The following is a 26262-nucleotide window of genomic DNA, read 5'->3' on the forward strand; positions in this document are numbered from 1 at the left end:
CCCCCAGCACCTTCTTTAGCCTCACTGCAGGATCTTCCTCCTGAATCCTGATCACGCTCAACTGCTTCACTCCTCCAGCAGCACACCATCTCACTCCCTGCTCCTGCCATGCGCCCCTACTAACTGATGGGAGGTCCTTTTTAAACCAGGTGTCCTGATTAGCCTGCCTGCCATAACTGATTCTAGAAAGTTCTTAATTGGCTCCAGGTGTCTTGATTAGCTTGCCTGTCTTAATTGGTTCTAGCAGGTTCCTGATTACTCTAGGGCAGCCCCTGCTCTGGTCACTCAGGGAACAGAAAACTGTTCATCCAGTGGCCAGTATATTTGCCTTCTACCAGACTCCTATACTCCCCTGGTCTGGGTCTGTCACAGAAGAATAACCCTTTCATCAGGCTAGGAAGCTCAGATAGTCCAACAGTCCAGATTGTACCCTGGGTAATGTCACATGGGCATTTGTTTAGGATGACTTGCCTGTAATATGGCTATCTCCATTTTTGCCAGTAAATCCATTATATACCAAACTGCATCAGTTCTGTCCCTCACACACACACACAGTCATTTATATTCATAAGGTTTATATTTTGTAATTGCTGAATATGGGAAAAATGGAAATTACCTTTTATTCCCCACACAGGCCACTGCTGATCTGTGGTGCTTATGTCCTCTTCAGCAGGACATGCTGGATGTCAAAATTTGAAGCAAAGAAATGTAGAGATTACCACTTCATGACTCTGACAAAGAGACAATGAAACAGTAAATATAAAACTTGGCTACAGTCCCCTGTTACCCTGTATAGTTCAGCTGTCACAGTTGGCTCTTTAAAGCTGGCCTGTGTTGTTGTTGTTCTTTTTTTTTTAATACTCAACTAGTTGAGAATATTTTGATACATAATTACAAAGTTCAGACCCTTACTTTTTAAAATGTGTTATGATTAACCAATCCCTCTCTGGGTATTTGTTTTCCTTTCCTCTCCTACCTGTTGACTCTCTTATTTCTTTTATGATCAGGGTCTGCTGAATGTATCAACAGATACCCACAGAAAATAAAAACAAAGCAGTATATCATAGACATAATTGATAATGAATTATTTGTTTGTTTTGCATCATATTATATAGATACAATTGGCATTTTTATGTTTGTACTTCAATCATAACATAGGAAAGTTTTCCCCAGTTTGGTCTGGGACTTTTTCATGGAACATCAGGGAGTTAGAAATTCTATGCTGATGGATATTTGGCATGTTCTTGGAACAGAGTCCAAATGATTATGCAATCTGTTTTTTGAGCACTTCATGTTCTAGACCCACAGTATGCGTTTTGTCACTGTGGATTGTTTGTGGATGAGGTTTATTTATTAGACTCTGGAAATCATGTGTAACAAGTCTTCAAAATGTTGCTTTGCTTGGCCAGAGTTCCACTAGTTTTGCTAATGATTAAACTTAATAGAGCAATAATGTCAATGCTAATTCCTCTCATGAACAAAGTCAGTGAAACATTAACTTTTCGTTAACTGACTCATCTCCAATGCAAGTTTGCTTTTGTGTTGAGCAAGCACCTGTACTTTTTTATGGAATGGGTACTTTAATCAGTGCAGTTTGGCTATTTGGGAGGTGGGGGACAAGGACTTACTCGCAGTGTAAAGAAAAGCAGTGCACACTTATGGTATTGGTTGAAAATTTAATTGCCAAAACAACAGAATTTGCTTTCTGTTTAGATCTGTATTGTCTCTTGAAATACTTTTTATCTTTCAGCAGTATATTATAAGATGTAAATGCACATGCAAGGAAATCATTTTTTACTGGCAGTGAACAATTCAATTAAATACATTTACCTACAAGCTAGAGAGCAGTTACAAAGCTCTTGTGAGTTCCTTGTGCAACAGAGAAGTCATACAAATCAATGACAAGGGATTCTTGTTCAGAAAAATGTGATGGAGTGGAGACAAGAAGTTTAAGCCCCATTACAGAAGTGTACACTGTCAACGTGGTTTCTGAGGTTTGAAATTGGTTCTTTGATAAAAAATTAAGATTACAATTTTTCACTCCAGTCAAGGAACTTGGAATTAAAGCTACCACCTCTTTTATTCTTTTTGTGCATCATGATCTTTTGCATGATGAGAGAACAGTTGTCAATAGTTTTTTGATGACAAGGCTGCATGGTATAAAGGGAAGATTAAATATATTTAAATGTTAAAATTACTTTTTTTTTTAAATGTATAGTCAGTTCTCTAGAAATGTGAGTAAATTGTAAATACTGTAGTAGTATGAATGCACTGAAATTTAAACATTTCTTCTACTTTTAATAGGTAAGTTAAATTGAATTTTTGGCCAATAGAATGAATACATAATGCCAGAATCATCTCTGAGAATTTCGGTTGCTTATTCCTTGGCTGAATTTGGTATATTAACCCGAATTGAATTTCCCTGTGACTTTGAATGTACAGTGAAAGCTGACATATATCATGTGAAAGCAGTTATTTAAAATGTGGTCTGGTGGCAGGGCATGGCATCCTCAGAGAAGGGTTAGACTTTGGAATTCTGTTCTGAGGTCGAATGGATTTGAATTTGTTTAAGCAGTTTAGACTCCTGTCCTGCAAACATTCATGTGCTTAAACGTTAACATGTGAATAGTTCCACTGAATTCAAAGGAAGAACTTGCATATTCAAAATAAAGCATGTGTAAGTGTTTGCTTGATACAGTTCTTATTTTATATAGGGTCAGGTCAAAGAAGCCTTTGTTACGGTCAGCTACCTTTTTGGTGATGTCCTGCTAAATACTTCTGTTTCAAGGAATTTACCAGTACACACTTCATTGTTTTTGCCAGTAGTTTCTGTAATATCTGAAGACAAATATCATATTTTGTTGTTTGTCAACTCTCTTCTCTTTACTTTGCATTTATAAATCTGAGAGAATTTCAACACAAAAAACCTAGCATTAATGCAACGTTAAGGTTTAGAAATCAAGCATTCAGTCAAGAGATTCCAAAAGTTTAAGGTTAGGCTAACACACTAATCAGGCCATGTTGCACATATGCTTGAATGGTAACCATCCATCTTAAATACGCTGTAAGTGGCAAAGCAGTTCAGTTACTATGTGTTGTGCTACAGCATTGCGAGTTGCTGAAAAGTCCAATTCTTGAGCAACGGTCCTTATCACAGATAATGCAGCTGTAAGCACAGGGCCAGAAGATGAAGCTGACGCACTATTAGTGCTTCAGGCCTGCTGCGCTTTGTTCTCTCTCAGCCACCTCTCTTAGACTTTCTTTCACTCACTGGTGCGGCGTAGCGCAGCCCTCCAGTATAGCCTGTTGCTCGCTGCATCTTCTGAGCTTCCAATGTCAATTATTGAAAGTTTTCAAGTCCCTCCTGCAAACTCCTTGAATCTGAGCCTAGACTAGCCCAGTGACCATCCTCAAGTTCTCCATACAGGAGATCCTTTGGAACGTGTAATTGTCCATTTAATGCAGCTGACAAGTCAACAGAGACGTCTGTTTGAAAATAGCGATTAGGCTTGGCAATTTTGCAAGTACGTTGGTATCAGGAACTTTGCTTTCCCACTTGATTTAGAATATGGCAAAGACAGTGGGTGTGGAAGGTGTTTAGCCTTTTCTTATGCCTGCTGTAAGTGATCTAGGTCTTGCTACCATATGCATATATGTCACCTTATTTTCTTTGTGAATATATATATATTTGTGGAGATATATATATATATATATATATATATATATATATATATATATATATATATATATATATATATACACCCCCCCAATGTATTAACTTTTAATCTACATCTTATGTTATACAACTTCTTTAGTTAATGGAATTTTCTGAGTTTTGAGGGCTTGATTTCAGAAATCTGATATTAAGATGTATTTGCAGAGTATTTTGGGATCCTTCAGAATAAAAACCTCTATATTGTTATAAGACAGTATATTGCCATGCAGAAGAAATCCAGTTACTTTCTAAATGTCTGGTACTATTGATAGGAATAAACCTTTTAGCATGTCAAGGGATTGGCTCTATACTGCGATAAACTATAGAGGACTTAATGACTGAAATTTGTATATTGTCTTTCGTTCAAGTACCCTAAATCATTATTTGTTGTCTGAAGGAGTAGCCTCACCCATAATTTCTCAGATAAAAAGTACCAGTCCTTAAGGAATGCATTGGAAGTGAAGATTACCATATATGAATGAAATTGTAAGTAAGCAGAATGCAATTACATACCTGGAATTGTGCCCGAATATGGTAGGGCTAACATTATCTACTCTTGTGAAAAATATTATAGACTTTTTAATGGCCAAAAGTGGCCAAGATTTGGTTTCAATCAAGTGATCACAACCGCAACATCCTCATACATGGGAGAGGTGGCCTGTCAAATGGGCAAATTCCAAACCTTTAGGGGTTTCAGGGAAAAAATATAATACCTCAATGCCTTTTTAATACCAACAGGCAGGTAGTACACACACTGGAGCACTGTTATAATGGACTTACCACAAGATACCCTATCAACAATGGGGTTCCTTGTTCATTTTTGGGGTTTTAAAACACCACAGTCCAAGTTTAGGTAGCTGTAGGTAAAAAAAAAAAAAAAAAAAAAATAGAAAAGGTGTCATCTCTTCATATGTTTGGCCTTCATTAGCGAAATATATATTTGAAGTAAGGAGTGATCCTCCAAAAAGTAACCATCAGATATTCCATTACAGGAATAATTTTTTCCTGGGCAGAAAATCAGTTTTTTAGTATAGAAATGTGCAAAGCCACTAGATGGACTTACCTACATTCCTTGCATTATGAAACAGCCACTGGCAGAGCAGACCATACCGATATTTGCATGGTTCCACAGGTTGTATTTTTGAAATCTTAACTTTTCTTCCTGGATTATGAATTCTTATGGGACCAGACAGTTTCCTCATTCATCTCATAGTGAAACTTTCATTTTTATATCCATGATTCTCATGGATGTGGACTGAGGGCTGTATGTGGCTCATCGTCTCTATGTATGCTTTATTCTACATCTGTAAATCAGTTGAGTGGGTTAGGTGATGTATATGGTGAAATGCTATTTTAAATCATATGTAACCCTTCTGCCCATCAGAGTTGTCAGCAACAAGGGCCGGGTTCAGTATCTAGGGGTTCCATTCCAATAACACAATGCAAAACCGGCCACCCAGTGATCTGGGACAAATATATACCACTCCTGCTGGGCGCCTCCAAGAGGCAATACTTCCCCTCTCGCAAGCACAGAGTCTGAGTGTAGCAAAAGCCTTTTAATAACAGAGAGAAACAATGTGGCATTATGTTGGGAAAACACCACCAACAGGATTCATAACACAACCCATGAGCAAAAAACCCACCCAAGCAAATTGGGGCGTGACCTTTCCCTTTGGTTCTTGAGTCCTGCAAAGTCATCCAAAGTCCCAAAAATCCAAACCAAAAGTCTCTGTCCCTGGTCAGTGCAGCACCAGAGTTTGAAAGTTTATCTGCAGAGTTTTACCTCCCAACCTGGGTGGAGATGGGGGGGGCTTAAGGGGCACCTTATGTGGTGCAAAGCCGATTGCCCCACCTCTCCATGGTGCTCCGCTCCGCCAGCTGTCCCACGAATCACTCCGCCCTGCCAGCCGTCCCATGAGCCGCTTCGGCTGTCCCTGCGAACTGCTCTGCTCCAAGAGCCACTCTGTTCTGCTCTGCTCGCCATCCCATGAGCCACTCCAGCCATCCCACAAACTGCTCCGCAATATATCTTCAGGCTCCCCCACTACTTAACACAACACTCAGTGATTTCAGCTCTTAGTAAGTTTAGCTCTTTTGTGATTTCAGCTTGTAGTAGGGGAGCCTCAGTGCTGGTGCACCATTGGCCCAAAGTGAATTCAGCTCAGCAACCTGTAACTAGACTGCGAATAGAATCAGGTACTTGTTTCTCAGGGCTTGTCTACACTACCGGCCAGATTGGCGGGCAGTGATCGATCCAGCAGGGGTCGATTTATCGTGTCTAGTATAGACGCGATACATTGACCGCTGAACACTCTCCGGTCTACTCTGATACGCCACCAGAATGAGAAGCACAAGCGCAGTCGACGGGAGTGTCAGCTGTCGACTTAGTAGATCGAAGTACGTCGACTTCAGCTACGCTATTCACGTAGCTGAAATTGTGTATGTTAGATCGATCCCCCCACAGTAGTGTATACAAGCTCTTAGAGTGTATCAACACTCATACAGTACTGAAATTAACTGTTCAGAATGCTCACTAATTTTAGGGAAACAGTAAAAATATTCCCATTATGCTCATTAGTAAAGATATATATCTTGCAATACATTTAATGTTTCTTGTTGTGAGAGATATTATAACTTTTTTTTAAGGAAATTGGGTAGATTAATGTAATGGGCTGGGCTAAATTGCTCTTCACGTGCATTCCCTACTCTACTAGCAAATCTTACTTGATACATTTAAAGCAGTTTAGCTAAGGATGTTCTGTAAGGCAATAAGAGTAAGATGCAGCATGCCATATTTCTGTAAGGACTGATCTAGTTAAGCATGTTTTCGTATTTATAAACAGACAAAATAACCCATGGAACCGAGTTCGTTGCTTACATAAATGATTGTGTCTCCAGTGACTTCAGTGGGATTGTACCTTTTTATGCCTGTGATGAATTTGTCCAGTGACATTCTAGTTGTCTAAAGGGTCTGAACTAGAGAGGATTCTAAGGAGAATCCATGATGTGAATAAATTGGTTTATGTGCTCCACCTATACTGCTTTAGTATTGCACCACGTGATAGAAAAATTACGGTCTGACAGCAACTTTTTACACACTGAGTACTCAGTCTATCTTTAGTCTTTGATCTACCTATAGTAAGAAGAGTTACTGAATATTAAGGCATAAATTCTACTGTTAGACAATATAACTCTCACTGATTTCAGTGGGAGTTGGTTTTTTGGTGACTGTGTGTGTAATAGAGAACTAGTCAGAGGAACCAAAGGATTAACTTTTTCTTGCTGATTACAATGTCTGGAATATTGCAGTCATTCTAAAAAGACCTTCATTCTGTAACGAGCAAACCCCTCTAGGTTTTGTTTGATTTTTTTTCAAGTTTTGACTGGGGACATCTGCTGCTAGTTTTCATAGACGAAGTTTGACTACAAGGATGGGTTTCCTAAGATTACCTTGCTAATGGTATTCTGTAGTACAGTACTCTTTGTGGTGCCATGTATAGAAGATGCTGCATATCAAAACATCTTAAAATATAAAGAGAATCAGTCAAAAGGAAAGATAGGTTTTTAGGAGAGAATTGCATCAGCTATGGCAGAAAGATGGGACACACTGAACCAGAACAGATACTGATCAAGAAACAGGCCTAATTCTAAGTCTAGATATCATAAAAACTAAACCTGGAAGCTGATTAGAGTTGTTGGGATTGTGCCTGTTTACACTATGTTTGACATTTGGCCCATAGAGAAAGAAAAGCATATGGATTTTAGCGGAGAGGATAGAAGAACATTGGTTTATCAATGATGTTGGATGCAACAGTTAATGTGCTACAGATACACAGTGATATGATCGAAAAGAGTATGCAACTTAATATAAACACAGTCTGAAACCAACAAAAATCACAGCGGTAACTGGCCCAGTGTGGTATATGGCATTCTCCAAAGCCCAGTACAAAGGGGGTAGGCTACCCTTAGCCTCAGTCTAGCCATACTCAAAGGACTTGGCCATGCAAGAATCTGCTGTGGTGTCCTCTCCTTTGGTTGAGGAATTTATATTTCAATAAAGGAACACCTCGCTTTGTCCATGAAATTGAGGCAGGGTCCAGCCTCCATTTCCCCCATCCTATGGCTTGGGGTCTCCCACTGCTGTCTGGATAGAGGTGAAAAGACACCCAGGACATTCAAACACTGACAGCAAAGAAGGAGCTCAAGAGTGTCTCTCTCCTGTCAATACCATCAAATACTCACTCTGGTCATCCTGTTGCTATTAGAACATATGTGATAATCCTTAGCACTTCAGCAGCTTTACATTTTACAGTGCTGAATAGACATTTAAATAGAAAATTAATTGCCACAGCACCCTGTGACCTTGTTGGAAGGTGACTGGTTGCTGAGACTAGAGTTAGTTGCAGTTTCATGTAATACCCATTTCACAGATGTTGGAAATTGAGATACAGAATGACTAAATGATTTACCTAAGATCAAAAGCCTATATTGGAGCTCTGTAATTCCTGGTTTATCAAGTCTTCTGTTCAATTTACTTGAAAATACTGCAACTCTGAGTGTGGTTGAATAGGAGACTGGGAGACAAGAATTCCTGTCCAGAATGACTACTTTTAAATAATTTTAAATTGTGGATTATTATATCAAATTACTGATATATTGTTCACCATAATGTATCTTGTTGTTTCATTATCCTCACATTTTCATTAAATCATATAGAAGATTAGTTCAACATTTTACACTGTGTACTTTTTAATTACAGTTTTAAAGTAGGTGTGTAGTAATAAACATTTAATGAATATTTTACAGTTTATTTATTCTCAGAAGTAATGTTACTGCCCCTACGTATATCAACATAACCATTTATCACAGCTATCAACTTTTTTTAAAAAATCAGTCATCATTATATGTCACTAATTCTCTTATATATTACATATGAGCAGTTTATAACATTTTAGAACTTTGCAACCTAAATCAATATACATGATTCATAATGAATATATTCCCATCTAGAAAGCAATGCATGGTAAAATAAAAGTGTGTTTTAATAGTGTAGGCTTGACAAGAATAATTGGACATAGGTGAGATCTCATTTCTTGGGTGACAGGATTAGGGTGGTAACTGGATCAGCAGGCTGGGAATAGAATGTCCCTATGAGCTAATATAAGGGAGAATGATTTACAATGGACAAGATAAGTTAGAACATAAAGCAGAGGTAAAGAGTAAGTCGTACATGGACAGTATGTAGTCAGAGAATGCTGTACAAGTATTGGTTCTGATAAACTAATCAAGCCAATCCTGAAACATGTAATGAAATGTACAGTAAATGCAATGTAATATGTAAATGTATATAAAGGAAGAGGTTTGCTATGCAATTTTGGATATGTTGTGTGCCCTATACCCACCCCCTATGCTTGAGTCTTTTCAATTTAGTGTAGTTTTGCTGTATGCCAAATAAAGGAACCTGAGTGATGATGAGACTGGAGTTGAACTGAGTTTTTGGGGAACCATGTGGAAGAGATCTTGGGGGAATCCCAACTTAGTGGTGCCGTGACTTAGATCCGCTTGTTTGGGGCAGGAAACATATACACCCCTAGCATTAAGGGAAATGGCACTGGAAAGGTTTAAAAGGATTTAAATAGGAGGAAATTGGTTCCATGCTGAAGAAGTGGTTTAAATCGAAGGGCGGACGCTACAGACTCCCCAGAGAAGTACTATGGGGAGATTGGGACTGGGTGAAAAGAACTCCAAGAATTTATTTAAAATTTTTAAAGAATTTATTTTAAAAAAATTCTTGACAAAGGACATCAGAGGTCTCTCTTAAAAATTATTGGCAGAGTGCAGCAAAAATCAGTTGAATGCCACTGAAACTTTCAAATAGAGCCAATTGGTAGTCATGGAAAAAAAATCAAGGTGTTTTTGCAAAAAGAAAAGGAGTACTTGTGGCACCTTAGAGACTAACAAATGTATTTGATCATAAGCTTTCGTGAGCTACAGCTCACTTCATCGGATGCATTCAGTTTTGGTTTTTGTTTATTCTACAGTAAAGAAACCAAATCAAAGCGGCAGTCTTACAAGGATTATTACTGGTGGCTAAAACTTTACAAATAAAATGTACCATGTTAGGAAATGAATGCAAAAAGCATAAAAAGCAAATCAAAGTTGTAAAAAGCAAAAAAACCCCCCACCTAAATAAAAACATACCTAAAAGGTCAGGGAAAACATAATGTCTGCTACCTATATCCATATAGTCAAAGTAAAAAGCAGCTGTCCTTCAAGAACTGAATTTAGTGAGTACAGCTTAGCTAGTACGGACATTCTATTTCTAGCCTGCTGATCCAGATACCTCCCTAATCCTGTCACCCAAGAAATGAGGTCTCACCTCATTGATTATTCATGTCAAGCCAGGCCTACACTATTAAAACACACTTTCATTTTGTCATGCATTGCTTTCTAGATGGGAATATACTGATTATGAATCACGTATATTAATTTAGTACTAAGTTAAAAATGCAAAAGATATAAAAGATAAGCTTAAAGCCACAAAGAAAAAGTCAGTTAAAAATGTGATGCTCTAAAAAATTAGAGTTACAATCCCAAAATTTAGTAGCTAGCAAGGTCTTGAAAAGTTTTTTTTATTAAACATTAAAAAATTAAAGTAATTTTTAAAAACATATGTACAGTTAAAAGAATCTTACACAAATTAACATGATAGAACTTGGAGGAGACTAAATAGGGGTAGTAAAAGTAATAAATGTTAAAAAGAACAGTGAAAGATTTAAAAAATGCTGAATTGAAGAAAAAAACCTAGTTATGGCAGTAAAAGTCAGTGTAGCCATGCCCATGAGATCCTTAGTAATTAAAGGTTTCAGAGTAACAGCCGTGTTAGTCTGTATCCGCAGAAAGAAAAGGAGTACTTGTGCCCCACGAAAGCTTATGTTCAAATAAATTTGTTAGTCTCTAAGGTGCCACAAGTACTCCTTTTCTTTTTAGTAATCAAATAAATTATGCAAAGGGGAGGTCAAATGGTGACAAATACCACCAGTATCTTTTTCCTTTGAAAGCATTTACAGCCATTCAGAAAAATGGGCCCTTCCCAAATAATGTGTCTATGGATAATCAGTTGTGTTGGCTGTTCTCATATTTATGAGCAATAATCCAATTTATATTGTTTAACTCTGAATAGTTTAGTTAACATCACTTTAAAAATTAGAGATTTCTACATGGCTTAACTGCTTCCACAGTAGGGATATAACCTAGGTGCACGTGTGTACACAAACATTAATAAATAAATGGTAGTTTTAAAAATAAATAAATAATACAGCAGTTAAAACTGCCTGTCAAAAAAAGTTATGTGTAACAGTAAGCTTACTAAAATCTCAAATAACTAAAATACAAAAATAAAATAAAAATAGCAGTGGAACAAAACGTATACCGAAAATACTGAATAATTAGAGCCCAGGCCAAAAATGTTATCTTGCCTGTATAAAACACAAACACACAAAAACCCAAAACTTACTTAAAATGTAAATAATAAATAAAAAATTGCAATTTAAAAATGTAAGCAACCCAAATCTGCTCAAACTTGCAATTTACAAAAGGAAAATTTCAGAAATATAAAACCATATTAAAAAAATCAAAGGCTCAGCTGGCAAGGCTAAGCCAAGCAAATTTAAAATATTTAAATTTTCTTGTATAAACTGTTTACAACATAGCAAAAAAGGCAAAATTAAAAACAACCATTTTTAAAAAATGTTAAAAGTATATGTAAATTTTTTTAAAAAAAATTCTACTAAAAATCCATCCAAATCTTTCATTCAGAATTGCAAAGCTAAGGCAGGCACTCTTTGGACAATAGGCAATGTCTCCTTTCAGTCTTAGCTTAGTTAGTTAACCCTTCTAGTGTTTCAATACTTTTACAAAGTTGAATGTATTTTTTTTAGGTTTGCTATGTAACTTTGTGTGTGATATGCTATATACTCTCCTCCTCCCCTTTCCCCCCCCATAGTCTTGAGTCTGATCAACTCAGCATAGTTTTGCTGTATGCCAAATTAAAAAAAAATTAAAGTGATAAGACTGGAGCTGAACTGAGTTCTTGGGGAACCAAGCAGAAAAGATCTCTGGGAACCCAACCAATATCTTTCACATATTATAATAATCTAGCTTTTGTAAAGCACTGACCATGCACAAGCAAATCATTGACATGGATTATTATTAGTGGTCCCCTCTCCTCCTGCTCCTCCCCCCCATAAGTGAATTTTAAAGGAAGTCAGAAATGGCACCATGGAGCTGTTCTGTTCATTAATCCATGACCATCATCGGCAATCCCTCGATTTGAGGATAATCTCTACCACAGATTTACATATGGGTCCTGAGATGACTCAGCAGTCCGATCCTGGAACCGCAAATTTGCCCACAGTAGGTACAGACATTTCCTGGCAGGTTAGCTGCCTGCTGGGAGAAAGTTCTTTCTTTTTCCTTCCTTCTCTCTCTCTTTTCGGCTTCGAGGGTAAGGCATTTCTTCTCGAAGTGGCTCACTGCCTGATGGAGGATGTGGTGCCATTGAGGTTGGTTGGTAGCTTGCTCTTTCCAGCTTGTGATGTCCACATCAGTTTTCTTAAGGTATGCTTTCAGTGTGTCTTTGTAGCATTTCTTCTGACAACCATGGGATCTCTGACCATGGTTGAGCTGAGAGTAGAGGACTTGTTTTGGAAGGCAAGAGTCTGGCATCCGCACACAATGTCCAGCCCAGGGGAGTTGGTGCATGATGATCATTGCTTCAATGCTGGTGACATTGGCTTCAGTGAGGATACTGGTGTTAGTGCAGCAATCTTCCCACTTGATGCAAAAGATCTTCTGGAGGCATCGTTGGTGGAACATCTGCAGACTCTTGAAGTGCTGTCAATAGGTCACCCAGATTTTGCATCCATAAAGGAGTGTAGGAATAAAAATTGTTTCATAGACCTGGATTTGGTGTCCTACCATAGGTCACAGTCTGTGAAAACGTCTGGGAAAGCAATTTCCCAAAGGAAGCACTTGTGTACTGGATCTCACTGTCAATTTTTGCATTTTGAGAGAGTTGGCTGTTGAGGTAGCAGAAGTGCTCGACTGTCTCCATAGTCTGTCCCTCAATAGTGATTTGTTGTGGTCATGTGGAATGGAATGCCTGAAGCAGGCTGATGGAGCACTTTCATCTTCTCAATATTGAGTGAGTATCCTAGACTTCATTAAGTTTGTATAAAAAATCAAGTGTGGTCTGAAGATCATTCTCAGTATGTGCGATGATGCACAGTCGTCAGCATACTGAAGATCAGTAATAGATGCCCTAAGGACTTCGAGCGGAGAAGTCGAAGATTAAAAAGTCACCCACCCATTCCGTATTGAATGTCAACTCCATTGGTCTTTAACGAGGACCAAAATGACCTCTAAATAGATGGAGAACAGGATTGGGACAATAACGCATCCTTGCTTAACCCCAAAAGGGGTCCATCTCCAGGCCATTAGAGAGAACAGTGGCAGTCATCTGATCATGAAGAAGCCTTTGGAATTTAATAAATTTGAGGGCACCCAAATCTGGCCAACATCTTCCACAGGGCTTCACAATTGACGAAGTCGAAGAAGGCCTTTGTCAAATCGATGAAGGTGATGTACCGGTCCTGATTTTGCTTCTGAGACTTTTCCTGTATTTGGCGGGCAATGAAGATCATGTACATATGTGGATTCTTCCTTTGTTGGTTTACCCAACCATTTGTTCCAAGTTTTAAACCAAATGGATCCATACCCAAAGGAGTACATCTGTTACAGTATATTACTAGAAATGTATAACTCATTTCAGAGCCTGCTGAGATACTGAGAATAATGTGTTACACATAGCTAAGAATACTATGTAACACAACTATAAAAGATATAGGGTAACATTTTCAAAAGTATCTGAGTGATTTAGGCTCTTAGAGTGACTTATTGAAAGTTAATGGGATTTAGGTTTCTGTGTCACATTTGAAAATTGGATTTAGGCTCCCAAGTCACTTAGATACTTTTGAAAATTGAACCCCTTGTCTTTATCGCTCTGTAATATTTTTTTTTAAAAAGAAAAATTACTGTGATTGCTTGTGTATGTCTGTTTGTAGCAAGGCTTTTGAATTAGGTATTGATCTTACATTTTACTGAGTAAATTAGTACTCAGATTCTAGAGTAAACATGCAACATTCATTTAATTAGTATATGAGATTTTCATATTAAGAACACCTTGATCAGTCGGTCCATCAGCCCTCACTAAGAGAGTGCTAATCACAACACATAATTTATGGTTTTCTAGCCAGTCCTTCAGCCACACGCTGGCCAGGCTGTCAGTGGCACTGGACAACCGATCTGCATAGCGCACCTCAGCCCAGAACCCCTGAGTGATCCACCAGCCTCAGCCTCCCAAGTAGCTGGGATTACAGATGCGTGCCACTGCACTCGACTTCATATTAAGAAAGAGGGAAAAAATCCACCTGAACAATCCTCAACAGAAAAAGCTTTCCTGAAGGGAGCACCCATCCATACAACCCCTTAACAACAAGGAAATGCCCTATCAGAGTCTCTGTGACATCCCCCACCTCCTTGTATCACCTTCACCACTTTCATTTTAAGAGCCCCACACATCTTCAACATGTACAGTAGGAAAATACACACATCTCATTCCCCATGATGGGGAAGTATGGAGTTGGAGTTGTGTTTGTGTGTGTGTGCTTTTTTTGTAAAGGAAAACTAGAAAAAACTAAAATTCCAGTGAATGCAACCAGCAATATTCCCCACAGGGGTCATCAGTAGGGTTTGAATCGTTTGAATGCACACCATCCATGTTGATCAATTGAAGTAAGGGCTAACTGGTAACACTAGTAGTCTCTTATCCTTTATGTGGTGCAGCCACTAGAGGGGGACGTAGACACACTTTGCAAATGAGTGACATAACTATATGCTAGATGGCAGCAGAGTATTAGGAATCTACCTACTGGCCTCTCATGCTCTAGGAAGGGGGTACGATCTAGTAGTTAGAGAATGGTTATCAAAAGGGCAATCAGGAATGTAAATTTGGCATTCTGAAAGGTAATGTGGCTAAATGGATAAGAGATGGATCAATTCTCAGCTCTACCAGAATAACCTTTCAGTTGCTTTATTTATAAAATGTGAGGAATGATGCATGTAACCATAGGTAGGGATGAGGGACCTATTGACAAAAGTTTATGAAATTCACACATATATTAACTAGGGCTGTCAATTAATCCCAGTTGACTTACACGATTAGCTCAAAAAATTAATCGCAATTAAAAAAATTAATCACAGTTTAAATCGCACTGTTAAACAATAAAATACCAATTGAAATGTATTAAATATTTTTGGATATTTTTCTACATTTTCAAATATATTTATTTCAATTACAATGCAGAATACAAAGTGTACAGTGCTCACTTTATATTATTATTTTTATTACAAATATTTGCACTGTAAAAATGATAAAAGAAATAGTATTTTTCAATTCACCTCATACAATACCGTAATGTAATCTCTGTATCGTGGAAGTGCAACTTACAAATGTAGGTTTTTTTTTTCTGTTTTGTTTTTGAGTGCAGTTACGCAATGTACAACTCTATAGCCTACAAGTCCACTAAGTCCTACTTCTTGTTCAGTCAGTCAGTAAGACAAACAAATTCGTTTACATTTATGGGAGATAATGCTGCCTGCTTCTTCTTTACAATGTCACCTGAAAGTGAGAACAGGCATTTGCATGGCACTTTTGTAGACAGCATTGCAAGGTATTTACGTGCCAGATATACAAAACATTCGTATACACCTTCATGCTTTGGCCACCATTCCAGAGGACATGCTTCCATGCTGATGATGCTCGTTAAAAAATAATGTGTTAATTAAATTTGTGACTGAACTCCTTGGGGAAGAATAGTATGTCTCCTGCTCTGTTTTACATGCATTTCATCTTATAGCAGTCTCAGATGATGACACAGCATGTTGTTTGTTTTAAGAACACTTTCACTGCAAATTTGACAAAGCGCAAATAAGATACCAATGTGAGATTTCTAAAGATAGCTACAGCATTCAGCCTAAGGTTTAAGAATCTGAAGTGCCTTCCAAAATCTGAGGGGGATAAGTTGTGGAGCACGCTTTCAGAAGTCTTCAAAGAGCAACACTCCGATGTGGAAACTACAGAACCCGAACCACCAAAAAAGAAAATCAGTCCTCTGCAGGTGGCATCTGACTCAGATGTCAAAAGTGAACATGTGTCAGTCGACGCTGCTTTGGATCGTTTTCAAGCAGAACCCCTCATTAGCATGGATGCATGTCCTTTGGAATGGTGATTGAAGCATGAAAGGACATATGAATTTTTAATGCATCTGGCACATAAATATCTTGCGACGCTGGCTACAACAGTGCCATGTGAACACCTGTTCTCACTTTCAGTTAACATTGTAAAAGAGAAGCGGGCAGCATTATCTCCTGCAAATGTAAACAGACTTGTTTCTCTGAGTGACTAACTGAACAAGAAGTAGGACTGAGTGGACTTTGTTTTATTTTTACATGCAGTTATGTTTTATACATAATTCTACATTGTAAATTCAACTTTCATGATAAAGAGATTGTATTACAGTACTTGTATGAGGTGAACTGAAAAATACTATTTCTTTTGTTTTTATAGCACAAATATTTGTAATCAAAAATAAATGTAAAGTACGCATTATCCACTTAGTGTTCTGTGTTGTAATTGAAACCAATATATTTGAAAATGTAGAAAACATCCAAAAATATTTAAATAAATGGAATTCTATTATTGTTTAACAGTACAATTAATCACAATTAATTTTTTTAGTCACTTGACAGCCCTAATACTAACCCTTGTCACTGGAAGAACTGGGACTCAATTAATTGTCTGTCTCTGTCTGATTTTGAGTGCAGTCTTGAAGTGATCAATTAAGACTTTTATTTCTATGTTCCAAATGTTTATTTGTGCTATACCACAGGAAAACCTAATGAGAGAGAAGGAATTAATTTACATTGTATAGCTTCTCACTAGGACACACAAGCATGTTCCTAGGGATTAGAAACAATGAAGCAACACTCTGTGGTCTTTATTCTCAGAATGTAGGGTTTTACCTAGACAATATAATGAAAAAGAATTACATGGTATACGTATATACGGGAGGTAAGAAGCATACAACAATAGAATTTATTATAAATTCAGATTGGAGCTGCCACTAGATGTCATACTGTTTTCTTTTTTTAAAATGTAGCAGTACCTCAAATAATCAAAATCTAGAATGTATAGACTGGAACAGGAAAGAATCTAAACAAATTAATTTGAAGTTGATCTATTGTTGAGTCCTGTTTTTTATTATCTGTTTTTTAACATTGTTGTAAAATATTCATTTGTGCTTTGAAGTGGGATCAGTTGAGCACTGTTCATTTTAAAAAATTGTATTAGCTTTTTATCTGAATTTTAAAATATTTTTTTCTCTTTCTACAGAACCTTCTGGCTTTAAATCCCCGTATGCAAACTCATGCAACTCTATGTTCAAGTGCAGCAAAGAAACAGGACAAGAAACACTGGAAAAGGAATGCTGATAAGAGCGGTTCAGTAAGTACTGTACTTATGATAGATCTGGAAAATGTTAATTCATTGTTAAGGTTGGAAAAAAGTCAGAAAATTCAGAGTTGCGTTTCCCACATAGTTAAGCAGCCATATGATTAGACCTCTGGAATTTGGGGGTAACTGCACTGACTTCAGTGATTTACTCCAGTGTAAATGAGATCAGAATCTGGCCCCAGATTTTAAATTATTCCTCTTTTTCTCTTTGCATGAAATAGGATTTATCATTATAAACTTTCTGAATTCTTGTATGTCCCTACTATTTTAGACATTGCCTTTATTGATCTAGGTATGTTCTTTGCTCCAATATGATATTTGACCAATTTTATATGATAGTAGTTAAGTCTTCCATTATATTTTATTAATGGTTGCCTCTTTGATATCCCACCTGATCAAGAATGCCTGTCACGTATTTGTACTGTTTCCCTCCAGATTGTGCAGGATAGTCCTCTCAACTCAAATGACTTATCTCATTAGGTTTTATGGAATTTTTTAGGTAGAGTATTACACCACCACCCTTATGAACTAATATTTAACCTTACTATATATTCTGTTGCGTAATCTCTATTATCATATCCAATTGTATGGGTTTTTTCCCGCAATCTACCATGTTTTAAAAATGCCTGTTATATTTAGGTCCTCTTTCATTGATAGCAGTGAAACATCTAAGCAAATGCCCCACTTTCCTGCTTCTTCCTCCTCGTCTTGGCAAGTGTACTTCTAGTACGCTCTCAAAGCTTCTGATGCTCTTAAACTTACGGGGATGTGAAAACATTAGAAGCCCCAGGAAACATTTGTGGACCGTGGTGGGTGATGGAATTTGAAACAGAATCTGAGACATCATGTAACTTTTCATTCTTTCAGGGTTCTGGGTGAATCTTTTACATAATCTTGGGATTTGTTTCTACAGTTGGATTCTGGGAGAGGGGAGGGTACTGCTCCTGTGTAAAGACCCTTTGTGTTCAATGGGACTCTGTACTGGCACAAGAGTCTGCTCACAAGTTGCTCATTGCATGATCAAAGCCTTAGTTGTAACCAGTATGTATACTCATATTTTAAAAATGGACTTGCATGGTAATACGCTGTAGTTATAATGTGTATAATTTCTGCTAGAAATTTCCTATTTTTTAGTTCATAAATGGGGCAAAATTTTAAAATGCCAGTACAAAATTTGAAGGGAGTTTTGCATTTCTATCCAGAAAATAGTCCCTATTTTAAAACTTGGTTAAACATTTCCCCCTGTCACAGGGTTGTGTAACTACATTAAAAAACAAACAGTCCCCTCATACATTCCCTCTTGCTTCAAAAAGCCCCCCACACAAGCAAGCAAAGAAAACTTTACCTGGTATCCAGTTAAATGGATGCAGTTAGTAAGATACAAAAACTCACTGGAAATGTCTCTGCCTTTCTGGACTCTCTGGTCAATATAAATCAAATTGTAGAGAATTGTTTAACCCTCCTTTAGCCTTCTTCAAGTAAGGAATCTATTGTAAACAAACATTGGGAGGGATGGGAATTGATTGCATAGGAAGGCATTTGCAGGTAAATTTCTCAATCAAAGAGCTTAAGGCCAGAAGGAACCACTGTATCATCCAGTCTGAACTCCTGTGTATTACAGGCCACCAACACTGCCAGCACTCACATGCTAAACCCAACAAGCAAAATGTAATAAACCCACAGGAGACTAGACTATTATGTGCCACAGGCAAAGAATGGAGGGACCAAAGTGCCCCAGTGCTCGAAGCTTCCCCAGTGACAGGGAAATGATTAAGTGAGATATACCTAGATAATCCTGGCAAGTGACCCAAATGTGTAAAAATATAATTAGGAAGGCCAAAAAAAAATTTGAAGAACAGCTAGCCAAAGACTCAAAAAGTAATAGCAAAAAAATTTAAATACATCAGAAGCAGGAAGCCTGCTAAACAACTAGTGGGGCCATTGGACAATTAAGATGCTAAAGGAGGGACGATAAGGCTATTGCGGAGAAATTAAATGAATTCTTGCATGGGTCTTCATGGGTGAGAATGTGAGGGAGATTTCCAAACATGAGCCATTCTTTTTAGGTGACAGATCTGAGGGACTGTCACAGATTGAGGTAACATTAGGAGGTCTTGGAACAAACTGATAAACTAAACAGTAATAAGTCACCAGGACCAGATGGTATTCACCCAAGAGTTCTGAAGGAGCTCAAATGTGAAATTATAGGACTACTAACTGTCATCTGTAACCTCTCATTTAAATCAGGTTCGGTATCAAATGACTGGAGGATAGCTAATGTTATGCCAATTTTTAAAAAGGGCTCTAGAGGTGATCCCGGCAATTACAGGCTGATAAGCCTCACTTCAGTACCGGGCAAACTGGTTGAAACTACACTATATTAAAGAACAAAATTGTCAGACATGTGAAGGCCAAGACTATAACAGGGATCAAAAACTAGATACATTCATGGAGGATAGATCCATCAATAGGCAGGATGGGCAGAAATGATGTCCCTAGCCTCTGTTTGCAAGAAGCTGGGAATGGGCGATGGGATGGATCACTTGATGATTACCTGTTCTGTTCATTCCCTCTGAGATACCTGGCATTGACCCCTGTTGGAAGACAGGATACTGGACTAAACAGACCTTTGATCTGACCCAGTATGGCTGTTCTTATGCAGAGTAAGGCAATAAAACTCCAAGGTCACTGCCAATCTGACCTGGGGGAAAATGCCATCCTAACCCCACGTATGATGGCCATCAGTTAGACCCTGAGCATAAGAATCTGCCAGCCAAGCACCTGAAGGAGGGAATGTTTGGTGCCATCTCAGACCAGGCCCATGCTGCCCAATGCTGCATCTCTAGCCATGGCCAACCCTGACCCTTCGGGGAAGGAGATTAAAAAAAAAAATGGGAAGAGATAAAAAATTCCTTCCTCACCCCAGCCAGCAGCTGGCTGACAACCTAAGGTATGAGTTTTAGGCATATAAGACAGAAACTGAAAGTGAGCCCTAGGGCTGTTGAAAACTGTCCCCCACTACCACAAACAACCCCATTGTACAATTGCACTCATAAAATTGTCTAGCTTACTCATAAAACTAATTCAATGGTTTGCACCCACTACATCTTTTGGGTGGCTGTTCCAGAACCCCTCTGCTGATTAGAAACCTTCTTCTACTTTGCAGCCTGAATTTGTTTGTGGCAAGTTTATATCCATTTGTTCAGGTGTGGCAACATTATCCTTTAGTGTAAATAGCTCTTCATCCTTCTTGGCATTTACTCCCAATATATTTATAGATAGCAATCGTATCTCCTCTCAGCCTTCTTTTTTTGCTGGACTAATCAAGCCAAGCTCTTTTAGTTTTCTCTCTGAAGATATGCCTTCCATTGCTCTGATCATCCTAATAGCTCTTCTCTGCACCTGTTCCAGTTTAAATTAATCTTTCATGAGCATGGGTGACAAGAATTGTACACAGAATTCCAGATGAAGTCTTCCTAGTGCCTTATACAACTGCATAAATACTTCTCTATCTCTACAGGAAATGTCTCACCTAATACATCCTAGGATCTCATTTGTCTTTTTCATAGCCACATCACATTGGTAGCTCATAGTCATCCTGTGATTGATCCAATTCTGACCTGTTTATAAGAATTATTTAACTCTATTTGAAGTCCATGGTAACTGCATCAGTTTGTATTTACATTAGGTCAGAATTTGGCCCTTCGCATCAGTTTTACATCAAACTATACTTATAGGGACTGGGTAGAATTACCACTGGAGGAAGGGTGGGTGTATGAAAATACAGAACTAATTAAATTAACAGCCCTCAAAACTCTGTGAACAAAAGCTGCATCTGCTGAGGCATGCACACAGTGACTTTGTAATGTCTAAAATGCTTCCAGATGGCAGACTTACATATTTTCTCAGAATAATCACACAAACAAAATTTTAACTCCTAGTCTGCTGTGAGACATTTTTGGTTGCCCTGAAAGTAGAAACTAAATGTTAATATCCTTCCAAGCATCAAAAAAGCTAAAATGTATTATCCTTAAAGAAGATTCTTTGTGCTTTAAGTGAGTATTGTGACTTGTTTATTATGTCAGACAACCAGGCTATTGTTTAAAATCAGTTTCTATCAGTAGATGGAAGCCAGTCAACGTCCCCTAGAAACTATAGAGGAAATAAGTCATTGGTATTTATAAAACAGCTTTCAGACTTTTAAGATCTTATATAGGAATGCATGGCTCGTTTGCTTAGTCACCTGAGATTTAGGTGATAAACAACTGTATTAAAGATTCAGGTAGTTACACTGATTCTTGCTGGTGGGTGGAACCGATCATTCCCAACCAGAAAGAACAAGGGAAGTGTTTATTTGAGCCAGAGGGAGGCCGTCCTGGCAATCATCCTAAAAAAAGCCATGCTTGAGGAAGAAATTTAGGCTGAGGTTTTGGTTTTGTTACTGTCTTTGAATCACCAATAGACAAAAACCTAGGAAGGAGATGAGTTGTGACACTAATTCGAGATCTGTGGGCCCTATTGAGAGACTATTTCTATTCACAGGATTGCTCTGGGTATCTCATAGTTTTCCTGCCACAAAGGCTTCTTATCGAATAAACACTGCACCAGATGTGCATACTTTATTCTGTTGGGTATATATTAGGAGGCATTTCACATTTCAATATGTATGAACCAAATTCTGTCCTCATTTAGATCTGTTGGACCCCATTGGATTGAGAGAGGTGCACTGTTGTAAATGAAAACGTTTTTTGACCCTACATATTTTTTTTTTATGATTTATTACTCACTGGAGAAATCTGAGTTCAGTTGGACAGCACATTCTGTGTCCCAGGCTGAAGGAGGTTCGTGAATATTGAGGAGAGGTTTTGATGAGGAAGAGGATATAGTCTAAACCATCAATTCAGCATTTCTTCTCAAACACTGCTTGAAACTGCTTATACACTTTATTGATGTACCTATAGAACAATATTAGGAATTGCTTCAGATGGAAAAGTTGGATGTAATTCAACAAAAGAAAAAGGCAAGAAGGGGGACATTGGATTATTAATTGCCATAGCCTTTGTCTGTATTGAACTTCTGGCAGAGTAGCGCTGTTCTTTGTGCTTGCATTTACTAAACCTGATCAACATCTTCCAATAGCCAAACCATTTTTAAGTGCAGCTATTTCTTCCAAGGGTATCACTTTTGGTCAAAGCAGTTTGATTTAATTTTTCTGTAGCTCCTCCTAAATATTGGAAATATAAAAAAATTGATTGTTTAGTCTGTGACATGTTAAAGTACAAACTATTAAGTCTCTTTGTGCAGTGTGTTGTAGGCCGAGACATGCAATATGTTATATGATATACCTGGTGATGTTTGTTTGAGTACTAATAAATACTTGTTCAAATGTCAAACAGCTTTTCACTTTGTATCTCTGTAACTGTTTGTGAAAATTTGCACAAATGAGTTTTTATTAACACAAATGTTTGAGGAATGACTGCTGTTTGTATAAATTTCCATAAACACGCAGAAGCAAGGGTAGAAAATTTTCAGCTATATGCTGTTTCTCTTCTCTTTTAAATATTTGTAGTCCAGTAAGGGAACTGGAAAAATATGCTACTTTGGTGACCAGTTGTACACCACAGTTAGAGAATAATCTAAATAAACTGTTCACAGATAACTGGTGGCCTGAAAGATAAATTGTTCATATTACAAATAAATAAATATCAGTCAGTTTGCCCAGAACTTGAGAATAGGAAACTTTGGATAAATGATTTGCATTGAATAATTTGACCAGCTCCAAAGCTGTATTAATGAAACATTTAGTATATTTATAAAAATATTCCTAAATATTGCAAAATAGAGAGCACTTATTAAAGGAAATATGTTCAATTATCTTTACAACTTAGACCTATAGTTCACGTTTGCTAAATATTTATTTGTTTGTGTGTGTGTGTGTGTGTGTGTGTGTGTGTGTGTGTGTGTGTGTGTGTGTGTATACACATGCTAGTTTAGCTCTTTTCTGAAAAGGTATACAATAGCAGATGTTTATCTAATCGCTACCCTATTCAAATACTAATCGGTGGAACATACGTAGAATGCTAGTAGTATGAATAGGTATACGATGGCAATAGTCTTTTTAATCACATCACTATTCAGCCACTAATCGGTGTGATGATTAAGGGACATTAGAGGGAGCACTTTGACATCTGATTCTTGGAACTGATGTCTGCTCAGGCTGTGCTTTGTGGTATCATGGCCAGAGTGATTTGCTTAAATAAAATGCTCTGATTCCCAAATGTGGAAAATGTTACATTAGGATCTGTTGACATGATTAGAAAATTTGAGAATGTTTTTTTCTACTCATGATTGACTGTATGTACAAGCAATTTACATGAATAAAACATGGATTACTTTGAGTATCAGTAAGAGTTGAAAAGTAATGTCAAGAGATCTTATCTTTTACTCATAGTCTCAATAATTAAATATTTATAGGGACTTTACAATGTAGCAGTTTAATCATTTAGCAAATTCCAACTCATGCATTTTTCAGACACACTAATTACTTTGCATTTCTTTGTATAGGTACCATACGCTGTGTTTTCTAGACATTTTATTCAAGTGTGACTGTGGCTTACATTATATCTGTACATGAAAATGATTTATCCCAGATATTTCTATAAGATACACGTTACAGCACTTGGCTTCTATTTATCTTAGTTGGAATTTGTCCTTAAGACATAATCATCAAAATTTATCAGCTGTTATGAAATCTGCCTGCCTGCTACAGATTAGCCCTTTCCCTAATGTAACTTTTCTGTTATAGAGTCATAAGTACATTATGTCCTAATGGTGACATTGTGTCTGGCTTTTTTAATGAGTGTGCTGAGGGTGTAAGGGTGTAAAAAGCTTTTTCCTTCCCTTGTGAGCCCCTCTTCATGCAGAGCACACACATAGTTGCAGGGCACTGGAACAGTTGCAGTGTCTGCCCTTCCCTAAGCAGTAGTGAGGGATTAGTAAGGCTGGATACTGGCAATTCCAGCCAGTCTCCCTGAGAATTAGGAGAGCTGTATAGGCTGAGGGATGTAATCTGCCATGAGTGCCATATTAATAGTCCTAGCTTCTGGAAAGCCATGCTGGGAAATAGGGCATAGATTATATATTCCCCTTTTCCTACAAGACAGAGAGAGACTCTGAGAGACTGAGGCAGGTCTGCCAACATCTGCTGAAAGATCCAAGTGAATAAACCCCCTTTGCTTTATCTTTTTAGTTTTCCAGTCCTTTGCTTCATATTGATTCAGTGGTGAATACCTCCCAAGGGAGTCTGAAACAGTCTGAGAGTTTGGATACTTTTTTGCTGACGATTGGCACAAGATGAAATACAAAGTTCTCTTATATGGGAGAGGAGTTTCTCTCTATGGTTTGGCTTGTTTATATTTTAAATAATCAAAGGTAATTTCTGGCCTACTATGACCCTGACCTGGTTTTTTAAACTATCTACAACCTCCTATGAAAATATTCAGGAGTCTTCAGATTTGTCATTGGGTTTCTCCTATTTTAGAGCATGTGGTGAGCCACAAAATTCAGATGCAGGCCTGTATTTCGTATTTTCTACCAAAGTTGGGATCATCCCAATCTGGGATTTTGGTTTGGGTCAAATGTTCCCATATGTCTGTTCACAAAAGAAATAATGAAAAATCAAATGAAGACAATGTACATCATCTGACCTATGAACAAATCCCATGTCTTAAAAAAGCATGATTAATATTTATCTCTTTATTAGAGTTGATCAGATCAGAGGGTACAGAGAGAACCAAAGCTTAAGCCATTCTTCACACTTAACATGTAGCTGCCTCAGTGTATCGCGGAAGTCTTAATACTCTTCAGAAGTGTGTGTGTACGGTAGTGCTTGCTTGTGGTCACTGGCTGGAGATAAGAAATGGTGACTGCTTCTTGCGCAAGTGGCGTTGCCTATTATTAAGGTTGCCCAACATTTCTCGTGATAAGACCCAGTTGTTAGTTTGACAGGAGTGGCAACTGGAGGCTGGGGTTGAGGAGGAGGAGGAGAGGGAAATATTGGATGAGGAGCCAGGAGGGTGGGAACTGAAACTGGTGGGGTAAGGAGACTGGGGCTAAGGTGAGAAATCTGTGGAATGGGGACTGAGACTGATTATGTGGGGAGAATGGGTGTGGGACAAGGAGGCAGGGAAGAGACAGCTTGGCACGGATAAAGTAGAATGAGTCAAACTTGTGAGGAATAGGCAGTAGATTCTGAGTCTACTAGAGCATGCCCTCCTTCAGAGCCTGGAATGGAACCCAAGATTCCTGAGTTTCTTTTGCTATCAGCAAATATCTGTGATACCTGATGGCAAAGTGTCCCATTTGTTTCATGCTGGTCGACCGAGAGGATGATCACCTGCTATTGCTATTGGTTACTCCATTAAGTTAAGTAGCAGAGGTTATGGATCTAAAGGTTCCAATCCTGCTGATAATACATGTGGCAATGTGATTCTACATGAGGAATTTTACATTTTTTCAATTTGCTTTTTTAAAAGACTAGAAAATTACACACACCACAAACTGACTTAAGAGAACATTATGAAAGTTACGAAGTCAAGCACTGAAAAGTTAGGAAATGACAGAATTAAGGTTGCCTGTGCACACTGTCCTCGCAGCCAGGTGTTCATCTCCAGGATGCATCTGTCTCTACCTAGGCTTCTACCCTTGACTGGAAGCCTCAAAGAGAATATCACCTGTGCCCTCAGCTCCTTCATCCTTACTCCAGAGCCCTGTAGTAACTTCTGATCTGCTCAGGGTCATACCTCATAGAATCATTAGTGCTCACATGGATGAGTAGCAGGGGTTAGTAGTCAGAGAGCCGGATAATTCTCAACAATCCCTCTGTAATGTGTTGGATACAGGCCCCTAGCAGGCA

General features: G+C 38.0%; 1 protein-coding gene across 3 annotated transcripts in view; it reads left to right on the forward strand.

Moving 5' to 3' along the window:
* DPYD (dihydropyrimidine dehydrogenase) overlaps positions 1 to 26262 on the forward strand; it is a 542721-nt gene that overhangs the window by 18760 nt on the left and 497699 nt on the right. For all 3 annotated transcript variants that reach the window (XM_038414838.2, XM_038414842.2, XM_043490641.1), the window contains exon 2: positions 17229 to 17339. In XM_038414838.2, the coding sequence (XP_038270766.1) occupies positions 17229 to 17339 (111 nt within the window). The remainder of the gene's footprint in view (positions 1 to 17228; positions 17340 to 26262) is intronic.

This window comes from Dermochelys coriacea, chromosome 8 (genome assembly GCF_009764565.3).
Source record: "Dermochelys coriacea isolate rDerCor1 chromosome 8, rDerCor1.pri.v4, whole genome shotgun sequence".
Taxonomy (NCBI): Eukaryota; Metazoa; Chordata; order Testudines; family Dermochelyidae; genus Dermochelys; species Dermochelys coriacea.